Source organism: Mytilus trossulus, chromosome 12 (genome assembly GCF_036588685.1).
Source record: "Mytilus trossulus isolate FHL-02 chromosome 12, PNRI_Mtr1.1.1.hap1, whole genome shotgun sequence".
NCBI lineage: Eukaryota > Metazoa > Mollusca > Bivalvia > Mytilida > Mytilidae > Mytilus > Mytilus trossulus.
The window spans coordinates 17126814-17148329 of NC_086384.1; the positions used below are offsets into that span (position 1 = coordinate 17126814).

General features: G+C 30.5%; 2 protein-coding genes across 3 annotated transcripts in view; both read right to left on the minus strand.

Annotated features, from left to right (window-relative positions):
* Nucleotides 1–1214: 1214 nt before the first annotated feature.
* LOC134692749 (uncharacterized) lies at nt 1215–5085 on the minus strand. Its single transcript, XM_063553260.1, has 2 exons — nt 4988–5085; nt 1215–3025 (listed from the first exon to the last, which is right to left on the minus strand). The coding sequence occupies exon 2, from the start codon at nt 3015–3017 to the stop codon at nt 1326–1328; it is 1692 nt and encodes a 563-aa protein (XP_063409330.1). The 5' UTR covers nt 3018–3025; nt 4988–5085; the 3' UTR covers nt 1215–1325.
* A 4964-nt stretch (nt 5086–10049) lies between these two features.
* LOC134692964 (uncharacterized) overlaps nt 10050–21516 on the minus strand; it is an 85102-nt gene continuing 73635 nt past the window's right edge. For both annotated transcript variants that reach the window (XM_063553633.1, XM_063553632.1), the window contains 3 exons: nt 18678–18764; nt 15559–15730; nt 10050–13220 (listed from right to left, as the gene is read on the minus strand). In XM_063553633.1, coding sequence (XP_063409703.1) covers nt 13017–13220; nt 15559–15730; nt 18678–18764 — 463 coding nt within the window. In that variant the 3' untranslated portion in view covers nt 10050–13016. The remainder of the gene's footprint in view (nt 13221–15558; nt 15731–18677; nt 18765–21516) is intronic.

Below are 21516 nucleotides of genomic sequence, written 5' to 3' on the forward strand. Positions count from 1 at the left end.
TGTTTACAAAACTTTGAATATATCGGAAAACTAATGATTTTCTTATCCCAGGCATAGATTACCTTAGCCGTATTTGGCATATTTTTTTGGAATTTTGGAACCTCAATGCTCTTCATTTTTGTACTTGTTTGGCTTTATAAATATTTTGATATGAGTTTCACTGATGAGTCTTATGTAGATGAAACACGCGTCTGGCGTACTAAATTATAATCCTGGTACCTTTGATAACTATTTACACCACTGGGTCGATGCCACTGCTGGTTGACGTTTCGTCCCCGAGGATATCACCAGCCTAGTAGTCAATACTTCGGTGTTGACATGAACATCAATAATGTGGTCATTTTTATAAATTTCCCGTTTACAAAACTTTGAATATATCATAAAACTAAGGATTTTCTTATCCCAGGCATATTTACCTTAGCCGTATTTGGCACAATATTTTGGAATTTTGGATCCTCCCTGCTCTTCAACTATGTACTTGTTTGGCTTTATAAATATTTTGATTTGAGCGTCACTGATGAGTCTTATTTAGACGAAACGCGCGTCTGGCGTACTAAATTATAATCCTGGTACCTTTGATTTAACTTATTATATTCAATCAGAATATCAGTTTGTTTCAACACTACATTGTTGTCTCGACAGACATTTAATTGGCGTAGAAATTTAAAGATACCTTATCTCCGGTCTGTTTAAAAACAAAATACATTGACTGACTCTCAATTTGTATATATATTTTCTTATTCAAAAATGAAAAGAGCTTTCCGGAGTAAATTCAAATCGTTGTTTATTTATTTTCCAAAGCGGAACAATTACAAAGAAAGCATTTTTTTATCCCATTCTCGTCAGCGGAATGTAATGATTGCATATTATATTTTTGCTAGTGCAGGCTAATAGATCCTCGTTGTTATTGAAAAGTGGTGTATAAATGATGACACTCTATCATTTGTATTTGCTAAGAAACAATCTAATACTTATAGTTTATTTGGATCTTAATACAGTATCGTAATTAATTTACTTATGGTGATGATCACATTGGCTTAGAAATAAAGATCAATTCAATGTTATATGACAAAAATGCCGCATATAATGTATAATGATGTAATTTTTCTGATATGATTTAAAAAAAAATGTAAAAAATCACTCTTTAGTTAATTGTTTTGAACCATATTACACATACATATAACGAAAGTTAAATTTACTGCAAAGACATAATAAACTATCTTGTCATTAAATTAGATTATAGATTCAAAAATAGAGTAACAAATTTGCGCAACAACAAAATGAATAGTACAGCTTGTTAGTTGCTACATCGTGTTCAAATGTTATTACTGAACATCATATAAGAACACCTGACCACCACTTTCATTACAAACTAACAACTGATTCATTTTATCACTGAAATGAATGCAACATGGACGATTCAGCCCGATACTTTTGTCTATGATACGTTTTGTTTGTTGTCCATCTGATGATATTAAGGTTATACCACCAGTAATATCAGCAGCAAATACTACATCGTTTAATCCACATGTGATACCATACACTTCCGTTAGTAGATCATTTGTTACTTTCCACCGAATGCTGCCTTGTCTATCACAACATATAACACTTCTTTCTCGCCAGATCGGATAACAAATCTGATCAGAACTTCCTACGCACAGATGTGATGTTGAACCGCTTTTGAATGCAATGTCTGATATCAATGTTCCCGATACAGATATAATTCGGATACCTTTAATTCCATAACGTAGGAATAGTTTGCCGTCTTTGTATGCTATTCCATATACCTTTTCTGGGGACTCGTATATTGTGTTTAATTGCTCGTTCTTAGTATTCAACGTACAAACTTTCTTTTCAGCGATAAAAGAAATTGCTATCATATCATTATCTATATAGGTAATGTCGTAAGGTTTCCATTGCAGTTTAAATTCTTTAATAAGACTTCCACTTCTGTTGTACGTTAGAATGGTATTGTTTGTCGCATTTACCAACAATATTTCCCCATCTGGTAAAATTTCACACCCGGCCAATCTGCAATACCTACTCTCAACTTTAAACGAAGTATTTTTCTTTAATGTTATTGAGTGTATATCTGTAAGGTTTTCTCTTTTTTTGCCTGGTAACATTATCTGAGCTTGTTTTTCTATAGCAACGTCTATGCACACTGGACTGTCAAATGATTTGATGGAAATTTCCCCCCAAACTTTGACATCCTTTTGCAACGATTTGAGACCATCTGATACTTTAAATTGAACATCAAATGTTTTCATCTCAGTTTTAGTTTTTATATCTTTGACATAAGAGAGTTCTTTCTCCACATCCTTTTCGATCTCACGTAGAGCCAAAAATACTTGCAAATCTGTAGCATGACTTTTCATCTGATTGACGCTGTGAATTGCTTCTTCAACGAGTTTTATTTTACTATCTATTATAAAAATAAAACCTTGAACTGTTGTCTTTACCTCGTTCTGCTTGTCTTTTAAGTTCTTGTTCATTTCTAATTCCAAAGCGTCCAGATGACAGTTGATCTGTTTCCTTCGATCTGCTATTTCCTTCTGGTAGGTTGTAGTTTTCTCGTCAATATGTTTTAAGTTACTTCTTTTTTCGTCCCTTATCTTTTGAAAAATGCTTTGAATTTCAGATAAATTTTGCTCGATATTCGTTACAGATGACGACGTTTTTATATTTTGTACAACGTCTCGAAGAGAATCGATCTCACACTTTTTGTGATCTTCGTTTACACATTTTACACAGCAAGGAGAAACATGGTTGGTGCAATAAAATTCATACTTCTCTTCGTGTACACTGCAGTGGTGTTTGATTTCCAGTGCAGATTGGGGCAGGTTTTGATAGTCCCTTATCGCTATCATTATATGGTTCTTAGTTGATTTCCTACGGCTGTGAAGGTCATCGCATTCGATACAAAAAGCTTCTTCACATTCGGAACACCATGATGCTGCTGGTTTAGAGATATTCTGGAGTTGGCAGACATCACATAACGGTTCTGTTGTCGCCATCCGGCTTTCTGAAAAGAATACACCTTTGTTTACCAGTGTTTATAATTTGATATCATTAGCCATAAAATGATGTGTAATACTAGTAATATATATCATCGACAATAACTTCTAAAATAGTTACAATATATATAAAAGGGATTCTGATATATTAAGGTCCACAGACCATTTAGGTTCACTTTTATGTCAATAAGTTAAAATAGAATAACGCATAATACTAATCCTTAATTACAGAATGTAATTAATAAGCTAACAATATAACTTTTTTCAAATATGTACTAAAATCAATTACACAGAATATGAAAATATACAAAATACATAAAATAACAGGCCATCACATTAGTTTTACTCATTATAATACATTACTGACCTCAAAGTCAACAAGTTATGAATATGTTGAAATAAATTCCATGATTTGTAGGACATAAAAGCTTTATGAAAACCTTGGCTGCAACCTACGATCTAAAATGATCTTTCACAAAGATATCTTACTTATAGTATATACCTATACAGCAACATTTTCTTGATAAAGATTGTCGAACAAGGTAATTTACGCAAAACAAACTATTATAAATTGTGGTTAAAATGTATCAAAACTGTTGTCACAGCACTAGCATAGCTATGGTTATAATGTGATATGTTAAAAGGAGGTGTTTTTCACCAATGGTAACATGACAATTTTCTATGTGATTTTCTACGACCGCAGATGTAAAACCCTGAACAGTTGGGGCAAGTATGGACAAAAACATTCAAGCTTGATACAGCTCTTAATTTGGATTGTGATAACATATTTGACACAGCATATGTTTCTAACACAGAATGAATGTGGCTTAAAAACTTCAAAATTTTAGATTGGATATTAACCTATAATGGTCCAATATCCAAAATCTAAATACATAATTAGATTCAGCATATCAAGGAACCCCAAGAATACAATAATTGATAGATCATTTTGAACTCAGTGTGGATCAATTTGATAAAGGGGCTAAAAAATTAAAATCTAAATACAAAGTTAGATTCAGCATATCAAAGAACCACACATATACTCAATATTTGTTGAAATCAAACAAAGTTTAATTTTGAACCCCAATTTGGACCAACTTGAAAGTGGGCCCATTCTTTTTTTGATGAAATCAAACAAAGTTTAATAGTTGACCCTTTTGACATCAATGTGGACCAATTTAAAGATTTGGACCCAAAATTTAGAAAAATAATTTGATACACGGTTAGATTTAGAATATTAAAGAACCTAAAGAATTCAAGAATAAAACCCCATTGAAATTGGTAAAGAAATAAGGTTTTATACAAAGTTTTCCAAAAGTATTGTTTTTTTGCCCCCTTTTTGCCCTTAATTCCAAAATATTTAAGGCCACTACCCCCAAAATCAATTCCAACCTTCCTATTTTGGTATTGAACCTTGGAGTACACTTTCAGAGAGATCCATACACTTACACACCAGTTATTATCTGGCAAGTAGAAAAATGCTAATTCAGACCCCATTTTAGGTCCTTAATACCTTCCTTTTGTGGTTTCAAACCTTGTGTTTAAATTTCATAGATATCCATTCACTTAAACTGAAGTTATTGTCCGGACACTAAAGTGTCTTCGGACGACGCGGACGTCGATGACGACGCGGACGTCGATGACGACGACGTAATACCAATATACGACCGCAAAACTGGTCAGAACTGGGAGTAATATGTCATTTGATTTCTACCCTTTGGCTGACAACAAAAATATTTAAGGAACTATTTACGAGTCGTGACAACAGGTTTATCAGTTTATCTTTCGATCCAACAACTTAAGGTTTATTATTTTTTATGGGACAAAATCTAATATGGCGGTAAATAGATAATACCAGGCTGTGGCGACATTACAGAATACTTCACACTAGTAGTTTATTTATTTGCTTTATCGTTTTGAACCTGATGCAAGAATATGCAAAAACTTATTTATAAATAAAATGTTCTTACCCAGCAAATAGTACTCTGGAAACCAACCAAATAAATGAAAATGTCTGACCGAATTGATTTAAGACTAAACAAGGAAGTACAATAAACATAGAGGTCATGTGATCGCTGTAGCAACAGGACAAACTTGGTTTCGCGGTTCCCTTTTAAACAAATTTAAAAATCCACAACGTCACATTTGTTAATACAAATCTTTTGTTTGTGTCGAGTATAGCTTTACAAAAATACTCTAGGCAATTATATTGGTTTGATATTCTCGAGGAAAGTCCATTCATTTCAATAAATGAACTTCGTACATTTGCGAAAACTTTTTTTTTTTTTTTTATGATTCGAGCGTCACTGATGAGTCTTTTAAAGGCAAAATCCGCGTTAAGCGTATATATCAAATGTCAATCCTGTTATCTATGATGAGTTTATTCAGAGCCAGTAAAAAAGCATACTTTCTGTTCTGCCTGCGCCGTTAAAATACCCACTGCCAACATTAAAATATTCAGAGCGATTACCATTCTAAATTGAACTATCGTCTTAACGTATTTTTTATCATAAAATCCTTGAATTAGAGTCAAATGAGGCATCACAACAGTCAGTATAAATCAAGATAAAGCAATACTTGTACTCACGACCATTCGGATTCTACAATAAGTCTCTACAGTTACAAGGTTTATGCTCTTGGTCAAGAGAATGAGTGATGGTGAATTAAGGCAACAGTAGTATTCCGGAGTTCAAAAGTCAGAAATCTTGGAACAAAATAAAACCAAGGAAAATACATCAACAACAAGGGGAAAACAAAGGAATAACAGAAACACTGAGGTACAATGATAACAAACACCAACATAAATAGAATATAAAATAAACAAGAACTTCGATTAAGCATAAGCAATTAGCTGGAACTTTAGGTCGTCAATCATGTACTACTGGATGAATGTAGATTTCATTAGAGACAGGAGTTGATTTTTTTTGTCTTATAGATAGAAAGAAAAAAACGAATTAAATGTCGATGAACAAACAACCAAGGGACATAAAAAGATATAATATATATATATAAAACAGTTCTTCTGCAAAAGGTAAATACACTGTCCTACAGTATTGCCAGTTTTAAACTGACAAACCTTACTTTTTTATTTAGCCAGAGAGCGATAATAGTCTGATTTTACACAAATTAGAAAATACACCCTATAGAAACAATTTGGATCAACTCTTTATGTCATTAACATGAAGAGTATTGAAGCGCGACAAGGTGTGTTTGAACATAGATCTTTCAAAGGTCAATCCTTATTTTTTTATTAAGCTTCAGCTGAAATCGCTTAAAATAAGTATTTAATATCCCCTATGCAAAGCTGTGATTCCTTGTCCTTTTTGTTTTGTTCAGCTTGTCAAGTTATGTATAAGAATTTGGATTTTCAAATAGTTTGCCTCCATGATCACTGAGGGGACACTAGTTATTGAAGTTGCACAAATGTAAAGTAAAATTGGTACCGTTTATGTTTTGGCACAGTGTCCTCACTGTGACATATTAAGTGTGGGTAAAGGTGAATGAGTGCCCAGTAACATGAGTTTAAACATTTTTGCAACAGTCACAATTATCATTATTACTAGGAAAGGGGATATTACCTGATTGAAAGACCACCAAAATGTTATAGTCAGTCAAATTTCTGTTTGTTTTAGAGGCCCTCTAATAAACTTGATGTAAATACATTAAGAAAGGTCAGCACGAAGGTCACAGTTGCAGACTACAACAATGCTAATTGTTGAAAATGGCGCCATTTAATTACAACAAATATGTTTTAACAAATGTAAGAGATAAATTTGTCCTGGTAAAATATGTCTGGGCGGACACATATAACTGGTAGAAAAAGTCCATGGTTACAAAACTTACTAGTATTTTTTGTCCGATGTTAATAGTAATTTATGTCCTCGGACTAATTTTCCTAGGAATTCTAGTCCATGTCATTAATATTCCTAGGTAAAATCGTCCATGCCCTTTTTTTAAAGGTAAATAAAAATGTTATATTTTGATATTGATATAAAGAGTTGTGTATCAATTCTTTTAATAAAGTTTATGTTCCAAAACTAATTTTCCCAGGAAATTTTGTCCATGTCATTAATATTTCTAGGTAAATTCGTCCATGTCCTGTATTCTAAAAGGACTGTTTTAATGAAACAAATTATTTACAAGGAAATGCAATGTTTGTGTTTTAAAATATTGTTTGGATCAAGAGCTCGGGCATTTAAAATTTAATGAAATGAATGTCCCCAGACTAATTTTCCTAGGAAATTATAAAATGTGAGACCTTTATTTTGAAAGATAATATAAATATTATGTTTCAATGTTCAGTTTTAGAGTTGTGTTTTAATATATTAAACCAATTGATGTCCTCATACTAAATTTCCTAGGAAAAACGTGTCCATGTCACTAATATTTCTAGGTAAAATGTCCATGACCTCTTTTTTTTTTTCAAGATCAATATAAATGTTATGGTTCAATATTCGGTTATAGAGTTGTGTATTAGTATTTATTTAAAATCTATGTCCCCAGACTTATTTTCTAGGACATCATGCCCATGTCATTAACATTCCTAGGTTATAACCCAATTTCCTTTATTTTTTAAATAAAAAAGGCAAAAATAATGAAACTTTCAAATCTTAACTAAAAATATAATCTGTTTTTAATTTCAATAATTGTTATATGATAAAAAAAAATATCAGTATAATGTCTTAAAGCAATTCTAGCTTGGAAAATAAGTTCCAGACATATTTTACTACCTATGGACTTATTTTCCTAAGAAAATTTGTCCTGGGACATACGTTCCTAGTAAAATAATGATCATAAACTTGATTTCCTAGGAAAAAAAGTCTGGCGGACAGATTTTACTACCGGATCAAATTTACTGTTACATTTCCACTTATAATAAGCAGAGAGTTGTTCACTTCCATGACTTTCTTTTTGTATTGAACTGATGTCCAAACTTTTAAAAATGTTTCAACTGAATATTATAATGCTACATCATTGGTTTTTACCTTTCAAGAGGTTATATGATAGCAGATAAGCATATACTGGGTTGATCAGCTGAATTAAAACAGAAAAATATTTCATTAAAGGGACACACCTGAATACTTTTTGAGCATGAGTTAACTTCTGCTGCTCTTATTTGAAGATTTTTTTTTTCAAATTAAGCTTCTTTTTTAAACTTCACTTGTTTGTTAAAGCACATTTTGTTACTTGTTCAAAGCCAATAACTGATATATCAAGTATTAGGATGATGTTGTATGGCAGTATATACACCTTAACGCTATTTGATCCGAGAATCTGTCCCCCTTAAACTAGCAGACGTCATACAACAAACACTGTCCCATTGTGAAAAGACTATAAGTCCAAAGATCACAACTCAGACCATAAAAAACTTTTGAATTTGATCTGTTACTTGTTATGGTAAAATTATTTACTATCTATCCATTCAATATCTTCAAGCATGACGAAGAATAAGGTCAGGTTAACAATACATCAAATATCAAATAAATATCCTCAACCATTACGGGAAGTATGGAAAACTGATGTCCCACTGACAGACCGAAGGAGTGCAAACCTTTAGACCCCTTCTACTTTGTCGTTAAAAAACTAATTTAAGAACCTTAAAGTTTATGATCATGCTCACATACCCCACTGGTACAGTGTCAGTGGGCAAACAAAATATTAATAGATTCCTACATTCAAAGACTCATACCTCCCCCAAAAGTCAACTGATAATATTTTTTTCTTGTGGATGAGTAGATCTTCGTATTAAGGCCTTATTATTCATAAAAGATTTAGGAAATTCTGTTGTGCAATATCAGAGAAGTTGCGATGACCAACTGTTGCAGTAGTATTTTCAATTCGATAATTTAAGTTCAAAGGGGCATAACTCCTAAAAAAGTTAACTGATAATAATGTGTTGTGCATATGCATATCTACATATTCTATTCTTATTGTCTACAATTTTTTTGGCAATTCTGTTTTGTGGTTTCAAGGAGGTTACATTGACAGTCTGTTGAAATATTTAGACCAAAATTTTGACATAAAAGGGGCATAACTTCTACAAACGAAATAGAAAAAATTAATTATCTGTCCATATGTTAATCTACATAGTTTGTTATAATCTTCAAAGTTTGCAGTAGTATATAACATAAGTAAAAAATTGGTAGTACAAAAGGGCATAATAAGAGAAAAAAAATCAAATTTTCCTGTTGATATGCATATCTATATAGTAGGTCCTTATCATCTTGATAGTTTGAGGAAATTCTAACCTGTGGTTTCATAAGAGTTGTGATGACAAGAATAGGACTTAAGAATATACTTGTGTATTTGATATTTTGCATGAAAATCCAAGCCAGTCAATTGAAGAATCTAGAAGAATCATATCTATTGATAGAACAAAGAACCATTGAATAATACTACACCAAACATTTGAACACATTAGACTGCTGGTCAACAATCAGGATGAAATCTAATAAGAGATTATTCTGTTTCTCAAATAAAACTGAGAATGAAAATGAGGACTGCGTTAAAGAGACAACAACCTGACCATAGAGCAGACAACAGCCTCAATAAATCATTGTATTTAGTTTTATGTGATTTGTATGTGTTCAGTATTTGTTTATTACAAAGGCAAACCAAACCTCTTAAGGAAGGATCCAACCTAGATGTGATGTGACTTACATCAAGCATTATATAACAAAAGTGTAGACACAGAGACATGGAACAGTAGTAGTCATATAGGCATAGATACATGAACTTTTTATACGTTGTTATTGGCTTTGGCCTAACTTTCAGTAACTGCTCATATATGCACTTTGTGTTTTTTTAGGGATGTATATATCTATCTGCCTAATTCAGTCTGTGTTTGGTCAATGTTTTTTTGTTACTTTGTATCAATCCGATGAGTAAGCCCTTTTGAAATAATGTAAATAATTTGTATCTTGTCCAACTTGCAGGAAATTCTGGGCTTAATAGTTCAAATAAATACTGAAGTAGGTAAATTAAAATCATTCATTGAAATAAACTTTGGCTTGGAAAATGTAAACAAAGAAAGATAATTCATGAAATTTTTATTCAGGCAAGATGACTTGTTGATAATACTTAAAACTTTTTAAGTTGAATTCTCTTTTCAACAAACAAAACAATAACTTACTAGATAGTAGAATAGAAGTATAACAATGCATATTGAAGATAAATAATTACAAAAGCTTAACTCAACACTACCTCTGGAAAATGTTGAAGTTACTTGTCTTGTATATATAATGTGGATTCATTTTTTTCATTGGATAACAGTTTTAGTGGGTTTGGTGGATACAGAAGAACCACAAATTCTACTTTTTCAACAAAAAAAAAGGTTCAACAAATAACATATTTTGAATAGGCTGGAAAAACCCCTAAATTAAATATCCAGGAATATGAAAGGTTTAAGAAATCCACAAAAAATTAATACCCATAAAAAAAAATGAATCCACAGTAGTATTTGGAAGTAAAACCATTAAAAATATTTTTTAACTTTTAAAATTCATAGTTATAATGATTCTTAAAATGTAGCATTTTCTATCAAAAAAATGAAAAGAAAATTCATGATATGTCATAGATTAAAAACAATCCTTTTATGCTAAAATTAGGTACTTTTCTTATAGTACTTATTATTTAAAGCAATTTCTACTGGAAAAATAAAGAAAAAAATTGGTTTGTTAATTTAAATATTTATTTCAGGCACACATCTGTCAAATATTTAACAACAAATGATACACATTGACATAACTCACTTACAATTGGATGCAGTCAGCTTTATTATCAAACTTTATTTCTTTTTTAAGAAATACGAAAAACAAAAATAACTTTCTATATGAGCAGTTTTATTTCTACATAATACCCTTTCTCCTATGTGTTATGTATTTGATGGTGCAATTAAATCAAAATTCAAAAGTTTTGGTTCATTTATGGTTAGGATATTACAAAAATTATATAAAAGTTTCATTTAATATCAGTCAAATGAAGAATAATATATTTTATTTGAAATTAAATGAACCATTATTGGTAATATAACTTTGAGTCAAATACAGGATGGTTTGTATCTATAGATGGAAAGATATATCTACTTTCATAAATTTATAGAAAAGTAAAATTTAATATTTACTCTATATTTAAAGAAAGTTTTACATTTAGTCCCAAGTATGCCTCAGTATGTAAAATCTGCGTTTAGTATTATGCAGCATGCTCATTTGAATAAAATTCAATTAACAACCAATTTTTCACAGCATTTAAAACATGACTAGGATTTCTGGTGTGACAATTCTTTATTATCACTTTCAGGAAGCCATAACATTACATTTTTATATAAATAATAACTTAGTTATACACAACTATACATATGTACAACCTGGTATATTTTGTTGACAATAAAACTGTTTTGAGTAAAAAAGACAACCTTTAATGATAATTTGGAGACCTTTTTCAATTATTGTACCTTATAAGTAAAGGCTTGTGAAATTAAACCATCATAGTATTTACTTGAATTTTATCTATAAGTCTGAGTTTCCTCCCTTAGTCCATATTTAAAAAAAAAACTTTTTAAAAGTGAAATTTTTTCATTTAAAAATCTCAACATACATGTAGACAAAAGTTGAGTCGAAATGAGCATCTGCTGCAATTAATATCATCAATCCCGAAATAAAAATAATTTTCACTTATCTTTTTGTGTAGTAATTTGCAACAGTAGCAATTTGAAATGTTCATTCCAAATTCCATACCTTTTTTTTGTTAGTTAAACAAATTATGAAGAATGACTTTTCAATAATGGTATGGTAAGACTATAGTAATCTTAAACAGGAATTAACCATGTTCAACTCTAACACAAATTTATTACCAAGATTGCAACTTATCTTAAACATTGTATTCCTACAACTCGTTAATATATATATATATATATATAACATATGTACACTTATATCACATAAAACCACACCTATCCACTTGGCACATCATTTGTAATCTGATTAAAAACTGATTCAGTGGATTACAATAAATCACATTGTCATAACACAAACAACCAACCATATGATTGGTCAGAATTATAGATATCTAGCCAATCATATCACAGAATACAAAACAATGTAACATTTTTCTCTTTTTTTCTGGTTGAAAATTGCTCAATTTAAAACAGTACTAGCTGAATGTAGTATATATATTTTAGTTCCATTCTTATCATGTTACAAATATACCCTATTCTTCAAAAAGAAAAGAGAATTTCTATTGAATGAGGTGGTTACTATTTGACTAGGAGTTCAACTATTACACTCACACCAAATAAACATTGTCTCATGTTTGTATTTTTTTTTTAATCCAATGGATTTTACACTTATGTATACATCAATGAGTATAATACATGTATGTTTGTAAATATTTTACATTGTACAACAAGACAAGCACTATATTGTGACTATAATGAATGGATTTTCAATTTACCACAGTAGTTTCATTATGACTTTGCAAATATATAATGTGACCTTTCAGAATAGTTCATCTAACTCTGTAATACAGTACAGTACATATATTAAAGATGAAATTTGCAAAAATATAAATGCCAAATTCTGCCAAAAGATTTTAGTATTGACAATAACAAAATAATCTTAGATATGACAGAATATTGCTGTAGTTTTTTTCTTTATGACTTTGCTGTTAATGGTCTGTGCTTTCGGCATGATGCTTCAGTTTTACCTCCGAGATGTTCCTTGCTGTAGCTGTATCTGTTATCTATGATGAAAGGTTAACGAACATAAAACTTCTACCTCCAAACCTTACACATGTTTAAGCATACACATAAATTTTTCGGTGATCTGTTCAGTCCTCAGACAAGCATAACACTAACAACACATGACTGGTATTATTTTTGATTGCTTTTTTCCATTGAAATTGTGTATCAGTAGATACCAGTACAGGAATGAATGCACATATTTGGTTTGTACACTGAAGCAAGGACTACATTCAACAATAGCACAAATGGATGTTAAATACTCATTTTTTAAGAGCTTCCATCATTGATGTAAAGTCAGATAATCTCTGATAGTCTGGATCTTCGTCTTTCTCATCTTTATCATTGTCTTTATACGTTGGATTTTTAGATTTATGCGGCAGCCTTAAAGTACATGGTAACATTTCAGGCATGACTGTATGATGTGTGACTAGAGCTAACAAATCTGGCCATTCTTTATCTAAACCCTGAAAAATAAATCATAATATATAATACTGCTAAAGATTGGTGACTAGAGCTAACAAATCTGGCCATTCTTTATCTAAACCCTGAAAAATAAATCATAATATATAATACTGCAAAAGATTGGTGACTAGAGCTAACAAATCTGGCCATTCTTTGTCTAAACCCTGAAAAAATAAATAATAATATATAACACTACTCTATAAATCTTTTCTGATTTGTTTGGGTCAAATAGTTCTCATATTATGTATGTGCTTGCCCCAAGTCCGGAGCCTCTAGTTCAGTGGTTGTTGTTGATGCATGCCTGTTTTATTTGTTTTTCATAAATTGTTTTGTTATAAATCTAGCATTCTCAGTTGAATTTTTCAAATACTGAGGATCTTTTTTTTAGTGCATACCAATTTTTGTTGATTCAGGAAAACTTACCTATTCATGGAAATGAAATTTAAAGGTTTTACCGAAATCCTATATAAACAAGCTTAATGAACTTTTGTTATTCATTTAACATATAATTTCAGTGTTCATCTGTACGTATGAAATCCACAAAAATTGGTTATTAACGAATAATAACGAATCTACAGTATTTCATGTCTTGGTCTTTTATAGCTGATTTTACAATATGTTTTTCTCATTGTTGAAGGCCTAACACTTCTATCAAGTTCAGTTGAACTGAGGTGGATAGTTGTCTTATTGGCAATCATACCACATTTCTTATTTTGTATTTATACTGAATAAAAGGTATAAAATTTTCATATATTTAAATATATATCAATATCTGTAAATTTTTTTTATTGTTCGGATTTTTAATAACAAAATCGCAACCACATCTTTTGAGTCATGATGTTCAAATTATCTTTCCTTTGATATCTTAACATGTAATCATTTTAATTTAATCTCCATTTATTAAATAATCTTGTCTGTGGTAGGAATAACAAGACCTTCAGGTCTAGCCAACCCCCAAAGAATGAAATAAGCTGAATTTTTAACAAATTATTCGTTTAGTATGATTGAATAGCAACATAAATCAATATCCATATTCAATATAGCACCTTGCAGGTAACAACATAGAAGATACAAATCTTTTATTTCCATGGTGACAAACCTACAAGCAGTTTTACTGAATATTTGATAAGTTGTTCCATACACAACAGGCCAGTGCCATAGTTTTGTATAAGTTAGGGAGGGTCATTTGGTCAAAATCTTTATAAAGAAATAATCAGTTAAAACATGAAATTTCAAGATTTATTTATTTAAGAAAAGTAAAAGTTAAGGTTACAGCTAACCTAAACATAAGATATCTATTTTTAGTTCAAATAGGGAATTTTTACGATGTTATAATTATAGAAACACATCAGGAAATTTCCTGTTTTACCTAACAATAGATGGTTATCATTCACAATGTGTGGTTATATCTTATTGGAATGCAATCAGGTTATAAATTGCCATCTGTCATAAATGTTTTTCTGGGAAGGTGTCATAACTTTCATATCATCTATAAAAAAAAAACACCGAATTGCTTGTTTGTAATTTCATATCAACTTATATAGAGTTTTGTTCCTTTCATTTTAAATATTAATGAAATATAATATGTTTCAATGTAGTTATTGGTTTTTTTTTACAATAGTTTAAGGTTAAGAGAATATCATATTCTATTGCAGAAGCAACATTTTCGATGCTTTATTCATTTCTCTTTATAGATATAAGAAAATGTACGTGGTATGAGTGCCAATGAGACAATGCTCCATTTAAGGTGATACCCAACACTTTCGTTAAAATTAATTTGACACGTTTAATTTTCATAAAATTTTGTCAAAGTATTTACTTTGATACTTTAACAAAAATACAAAAATTTTGAACCAACCATTTTATCAGAAAAATTATACTGGTTGTATAGCAATTTGACAAACACCAATTTTGATTATTGAGCAGCTTAATATTCCTTGTACAACACAATGTATTTGAAATGTTTAGCTGACTTTACAGAGTTATCTCCCTGTAGTGTTAGGTATCACCTTAAGATGGATTGTTAGTCATCTGGCCCCTATTGTTGATTTTGTTTATTATTCTATGGGAAGTCATGGGTTATGCCACCATGATTGCCAACAAAGTATAACAAAACGAAGATTCTCTCGATCTTTAAAAGTGGACACAATGGTGTCATACAATTATTTGTGACTATCTATGGAGCAAATTACTCCTGGCCTTGAAGGCATAAAACTTTGCTCAGTGCTCGGAGCACAATAATCATCCTCGAAACATGAAATCCAGCAATTAGATTGATTTTCAAGTCGGAGTACAAAAATCATGCTCGAAAGTTTTATGACTGCAAGGTCTGGTACTTACTTTTAATTTGACCCCTCTCTGTGTTTTTAGTATAAGATAATGTGAAATGCCTGTTGGGTTGTCGTATTTAGGTACTCTGACCGACAGAGCGTAACATCCTGGATGTGTCGTACTATCACGTACTATGAAAGAACCAATATCTTCTTGCTGTAGTATCTCTAAGGCAATTTCTCTACAAAATAATAAAATATAGATACAAACTAGTCCTCTTCTAAGATGGCCTCTCTTAGAATCTCTTCTTCAAAACCTGTCACAATGAACAGCATGCCTGGTATTACTTTAAAAATTAAATTCCCTTGTCATGCTATTCAGAGGAGTGCCCTAGTAAAGTTCTCATTTAAAACAATAAACATCTGTCAGAGTATACATAGTTGACTGTCAATGATCATTTTAACGTTGCAAATTCATTTTTTTTATGGTGGACTTACTCATACAATATGTCTGTGTTACATACATTTTAACGTTGCAAATTCATTTTTTTATGGTGGACTTACTCATACAATATATCTGTGTTACATACATTTTAACGTTGCAAATTCATTTTTTTATGGTGGACTTACTCATACAATATGTCTGTGTTACATACATTTTAATGTTGCAAATTCATTTTTTTATGGTGGACTTACTCATACAATATGTCTGTGTTACATACATTTTAACGTTGCAAATTCATTTTTTTATGGTGGACTTACTCATACAATATATCTGTGTTACATACATTTTAACGTTGCAAATTCATTTTTTTATGGTGGACTTACTCATACAATATATCTGTGTTACATACATTTTAACGTTGCAAATTCATTTTTTTATGGTGGACTTACTCATACAATATATCTGTGTTACATACATTTTAACGTTGCAAATTCATTTTTTTATGGTGGACTTACTCATACAATATATCTGTGTTACATACATTTTAACGTTGCAAATTCATTTTTTTATGGTGGACTTACTCATACAATATATCTGTGTTACATACATTTTAACGTTGCAAATTCATTTTTTTATGGTGGACTTACTCATACAATATATCTGTGTTACATACATTTTAACGTTGCAAATTCATTTTTTTTATGGTGGACTTACTCATACAATATATCTGTGTTACATACATTTTAACGTTGCAAATTAATTTTTTTATGGTGGACTTACTCATACAATATATCTGTGTTACATACATTTTAACGTTGCAAATTCATTTTTTTATGGTGGACTTACTCATACAATATGTCTGTGTTACATACATTTTAACGTTGCAAATTCATTTTTTTATGGTGGACTTACTCATACAATATATCTGTGTTACATACATTTTAACGTTGCAAATTCATTTTTTTTATGGTGGACTTACTCATACAATATATCTGTGTTACATACATTTTAACGTTGCAAATTAATTTTTTTATGGTGGACTTACTCATACAATATATCTGTGTTACATACATTTTAACGTTGCAAATTCATTTTTTTATGGTGGACTTACTCATACAATATGTCTGTGTTACATACATTTTAACGTTGCAAATTCATTTTTTTATGGTGGACTTACTCATACAATATATCTGTGTTACATACATTTTAACGTTGCAAATTCATTTTTTTTATGGTGGACTTACTCATACAATATATCTGTGTTACATACATTTTAACGTTGCAAATTAATTTTTTTATGGTGGACTTACTCATACAATATATCTGTGTTACTTACATTTTAACGTTGCAAATTCATTTTTTTATGGTGGACTTACTCATACAATATGTCTGTGTTACATACATTTTAACGTTGCAAATTCATTTTTTTATGGTGGACTTACTCATACAATATATCTGTGTTACATACATTTTAACGTTGCAAATTCATTTTTTTATGGTGGACTTACTCATACAATATATCTGTGTTACATACATTTTAACGTTGCAAATTAATTTTTTTATGGTGGACTTACTCATACAATATATCTGTGTTACATACATTTTAACGTTGCAAATTCATTTTTTTATGGTGGACTTACTCATACAATATATCTGTGTTACATACATTTTAACGTTGCAAATTCATTTTTTTATGCTTTATAGTGGACTTACTCATACAATATGTCTGTGTTACAATAAATAGAAATGTGTTTAGTTTGTTTTGTGTATTGCACTGCCAATATTTCCCCACTGTGCCACACTACTGTAACCAGTCTGGAACAACCTGATTCAATCTTCGTTCTTCATATCCTATTTTTTGGTAATTTTACTTCATATTATTTCATTATTTGTCACTGTATGTTTTCCCCTGGCCAATATAATGTGTTTTCTTTATGATTGACAGTGAGTTCAAGTTTCTGACTGTTGGACAAAAATGGCGCTTAAACTTCAAACATTAACTTCTAGATCATCCACCTAGAAGTTATACATATTTTCTCCCTAAAGCTGATGAGTTTGTATTATTCATATAAATGTAATGTAATTTTCTAGAGGTCACTTATTCAAAGATAAAAGTAACAAAGATATAAATCAACAGTATAATTCCCCCTAAGATATGCATATAAAAAAGAAGATGTGGTATGATTGCCAATGAGACAACTGTCCACAAGAGACCAAAATGACACAGACATATGCCTTCTACTTTTGTTTTTTTCAGTAACTCAACTAAATTATTAGAATTAAAGTAAAGGAAAGGCTTAGATTTTGACATTACTCTAGTTTGTATGTATCTGAAGACAATTCAATCTCTACTACACAATTAATCTTGCAGAATGTTTTTTTGTAATTTTCTATAGAACCCTTCAACCTTTGTTAATCCTTGTGACTTTCCCAAATTTTTGGCTCAAAGTACATTTTTTATTTCTATTTATAATGATAATTTCATGTAGACATATCTATCTATTCAAAATACATTGAGGCCAACAACATTGAACAATAGTTCTCACTTATCTGCATTTTTAAAATGCCCTCAGTTTATCACTGCCTTCAGTTTGAGCCTTATTCTTTACTACATGTATATTGCATATACACCTGTCTGTTAACTTATTGAATTTCTACATGTCTTGTTTTGTATTGTTGGTTTGTAGTCTCATTGAGGTGTCTCCTTTTATTAATTCTACAATAAGTAATGTGTCCAATATTACCTTGGTATTCCTGCTTGATACCAGGAGGCATGGCGTAGTGTTTCATCTTGTATATGACTTCTGTCTAGTCCCATCAAAGCTTCAAGCCTGAAATATAAAGGTTGAAAATTAAACCATGAGAACTTCAATCATTGATCATCCTACTTTTCACAAGGCAAACCTCAAAGTTATGTTCACAAAAAAGGTTCTGTGAAACTGTCTTGACATCTCATGTCGAACCAGTTGATGCCATATGTGACAGAGAATAACATTTTTCTATGAGAAACCTGTAAATCATTATACAATGCCATTATCTACATCTCGGTCTGTTGTTTACAAGGAATTCTGAAGTTCAAATTATCAAAGAACACAAAGATCACTTAAATCATGTTTAATTATAAGGAAACTAAAACATTAATTTCTAAGATAAAACCTAGCAATGACAGTGAGGAATGAACTAAGGCTCTCTCATAGTTTTGACTTTTATAATTTTGGTAGAATTTTATATATATCCTACAACCCGCTAGATACAATTGAGCACTACCTTGTTTCTAAGATGCCAAATTCCTTCAAACACATCATTTATATATAGTCCTGGCTTCAATGATAAATGAGATGACAAGAGGATTTCATCAGATTTATAATTATACCATGTTTTGGGTAACATGTTAATTGATTTATGGACACCACACAAGAAAATTGTTCTCTCAGAAATGTAAGCTAATGTTCACATACTTAGCACCTAGGCAAAGACTGTTTGTCGAAGTGAGGCCTTTATAAATACACACTGCTGCTTCATTGCATAGAGGCAGTTAAATTGACATTTATCAAATCATTATTTATTCAATAGATAACATGTAAGATTTATGGAGGAGACTGACCACAGAGTGTGCATTCAAGAACTTAAAAAAAAGTCTTTTTAAATATGAAAGTAGAAAAAATAAATTATGAGAGCAAACAATATACTCAGTACCAGCAAATCACTATTCAAGTCAAAATAAGTTTATTAGCCAGAATGAAAGACACAAGAAAACTAACCTGCTTTTAGGGTTTTTATTTTGTGATCTCCTATGCATAGATCTAGCATCATGTGGTTCATTTCTCACAAAAAAATAGGCCATAGGAACATACATTATCCTACATGTCACTTAAAAACACAGAAAAGTTTGGTACTTTGTCAACGATTTCTACTTCCACACCTGTTTCTAATGCAAATAATATAATATCTTTGTAATTAATCCTTTATCATTAACTCTTTCTAAGGTGGCATTGTTCAATTAACAATATTTTGTTAATTAATAATCTGATGTAACATTCCAGAGTGAGAGATAAAATACTCCCAGCTTCACATAATAATACAGAGATAATACTGCTAAGCCTATTTTAGGAATGTCCTATATCATAATTTTGTCCTTTTCCTCTACCAATAAATTTGAAAAGAAATATTAAGCCACCAGTATCAAATGAATGTGCAAATTCGGTAAATTAAATTTTTATTTGATTTTAAATCTTCCACTATTACACAGGTCAAATTAGTCATGTTGCGGAGAGAGGATGACCACTAATTTCTTCATATAAACATAAATTATAACTAGTCATATAATATATCCAAGAAAAAATAAAAGTCACAATATATTCCTAATGTTTTGAAAAATAAAAATTTCCATTAAAATATAAAATTCCAAAAAAACAACTGCAACCGGGTGTATTATATTTTTTCCCCTAAGTATGCAGAATGACGAAACCTTGGCGTTATCTGTAGACAGTAACATCCATTAGGTATGTGCAGATTTGACAATCCAGGTAAGGTACAGGTAATTAATGAGGGTATAGGTAAATATAATTACATCTGACTCAATGTTCATACATCATCAACTAGACTTCTAAAGAGGTTCTCTGTCAACTTTTACTATAGGTAACAATACAGATATCATCAGAGGTCAAACTGACAACATTATAAACATTTATATTGTGCATTACATTGTGCAATGACTAAAGATATATCTGTACTTGACAGTGGAAATATGTAAAATAAGGCTAAAATACATAAAAAAAAACAACATCTGTTTTCCTGACAATTCGTAACCATACTGTTCTCCAGAAATGTTCTCAATTTCAGAGGAAATACATAAAACAATTACAAGTTTTAGGTCTATTAAAAATCCAATGTCTTTCTAACTCTGATGTTAAGTACCAAATAATACAGGTTTTTTTCTTTAATGTTTTATCAATTGATTCCATTTTACATTGTAAACATGACAACAGAGAGACATAAAGTAATGATGTCATGATTCAATAATGGGAGGTTTATGTAAATATTTTCCCTTATTATTAGACAACCATAACATATAGAACATCAAATATTTTTATTGATGTACAAAAAAGGAAAGTCAACTTCCTCCTTTCATGATACTTCATGTTACACAAAACATTAATAAATGATCAAAGTTCTAAAGTTTCAATAGCTGTCCAGCTTCAATCAGGATTATGCTGACTTTATTATACACCAAAAGGTTTAAAATTAAGTACAGAAGAAGAAGATTTAGTACTTTTGTAATTTCAGAAAAAAAAGTCCACCTTCAATGAAAAGTGATTAAGTTCCAGTGTAAAAAAAAATCTATTAGAAAAAGGGACTCTTTTTATTTTATATATTAAAGATCATGGACACACCATTTATTTTGTCCCCTGAGATAATCAACATCATGTATCTAAAAAATATATGTATATAAGAAAAATCATATATTATTGTGTTTGGCATTAGAAACAAAATACCATGCAGTAGTAAATTTTATTGATTCTTTTACATATACTTTTTTCCTACTAAATATTGCATGTGACATTGGCATCCAGGGGGGGGGGG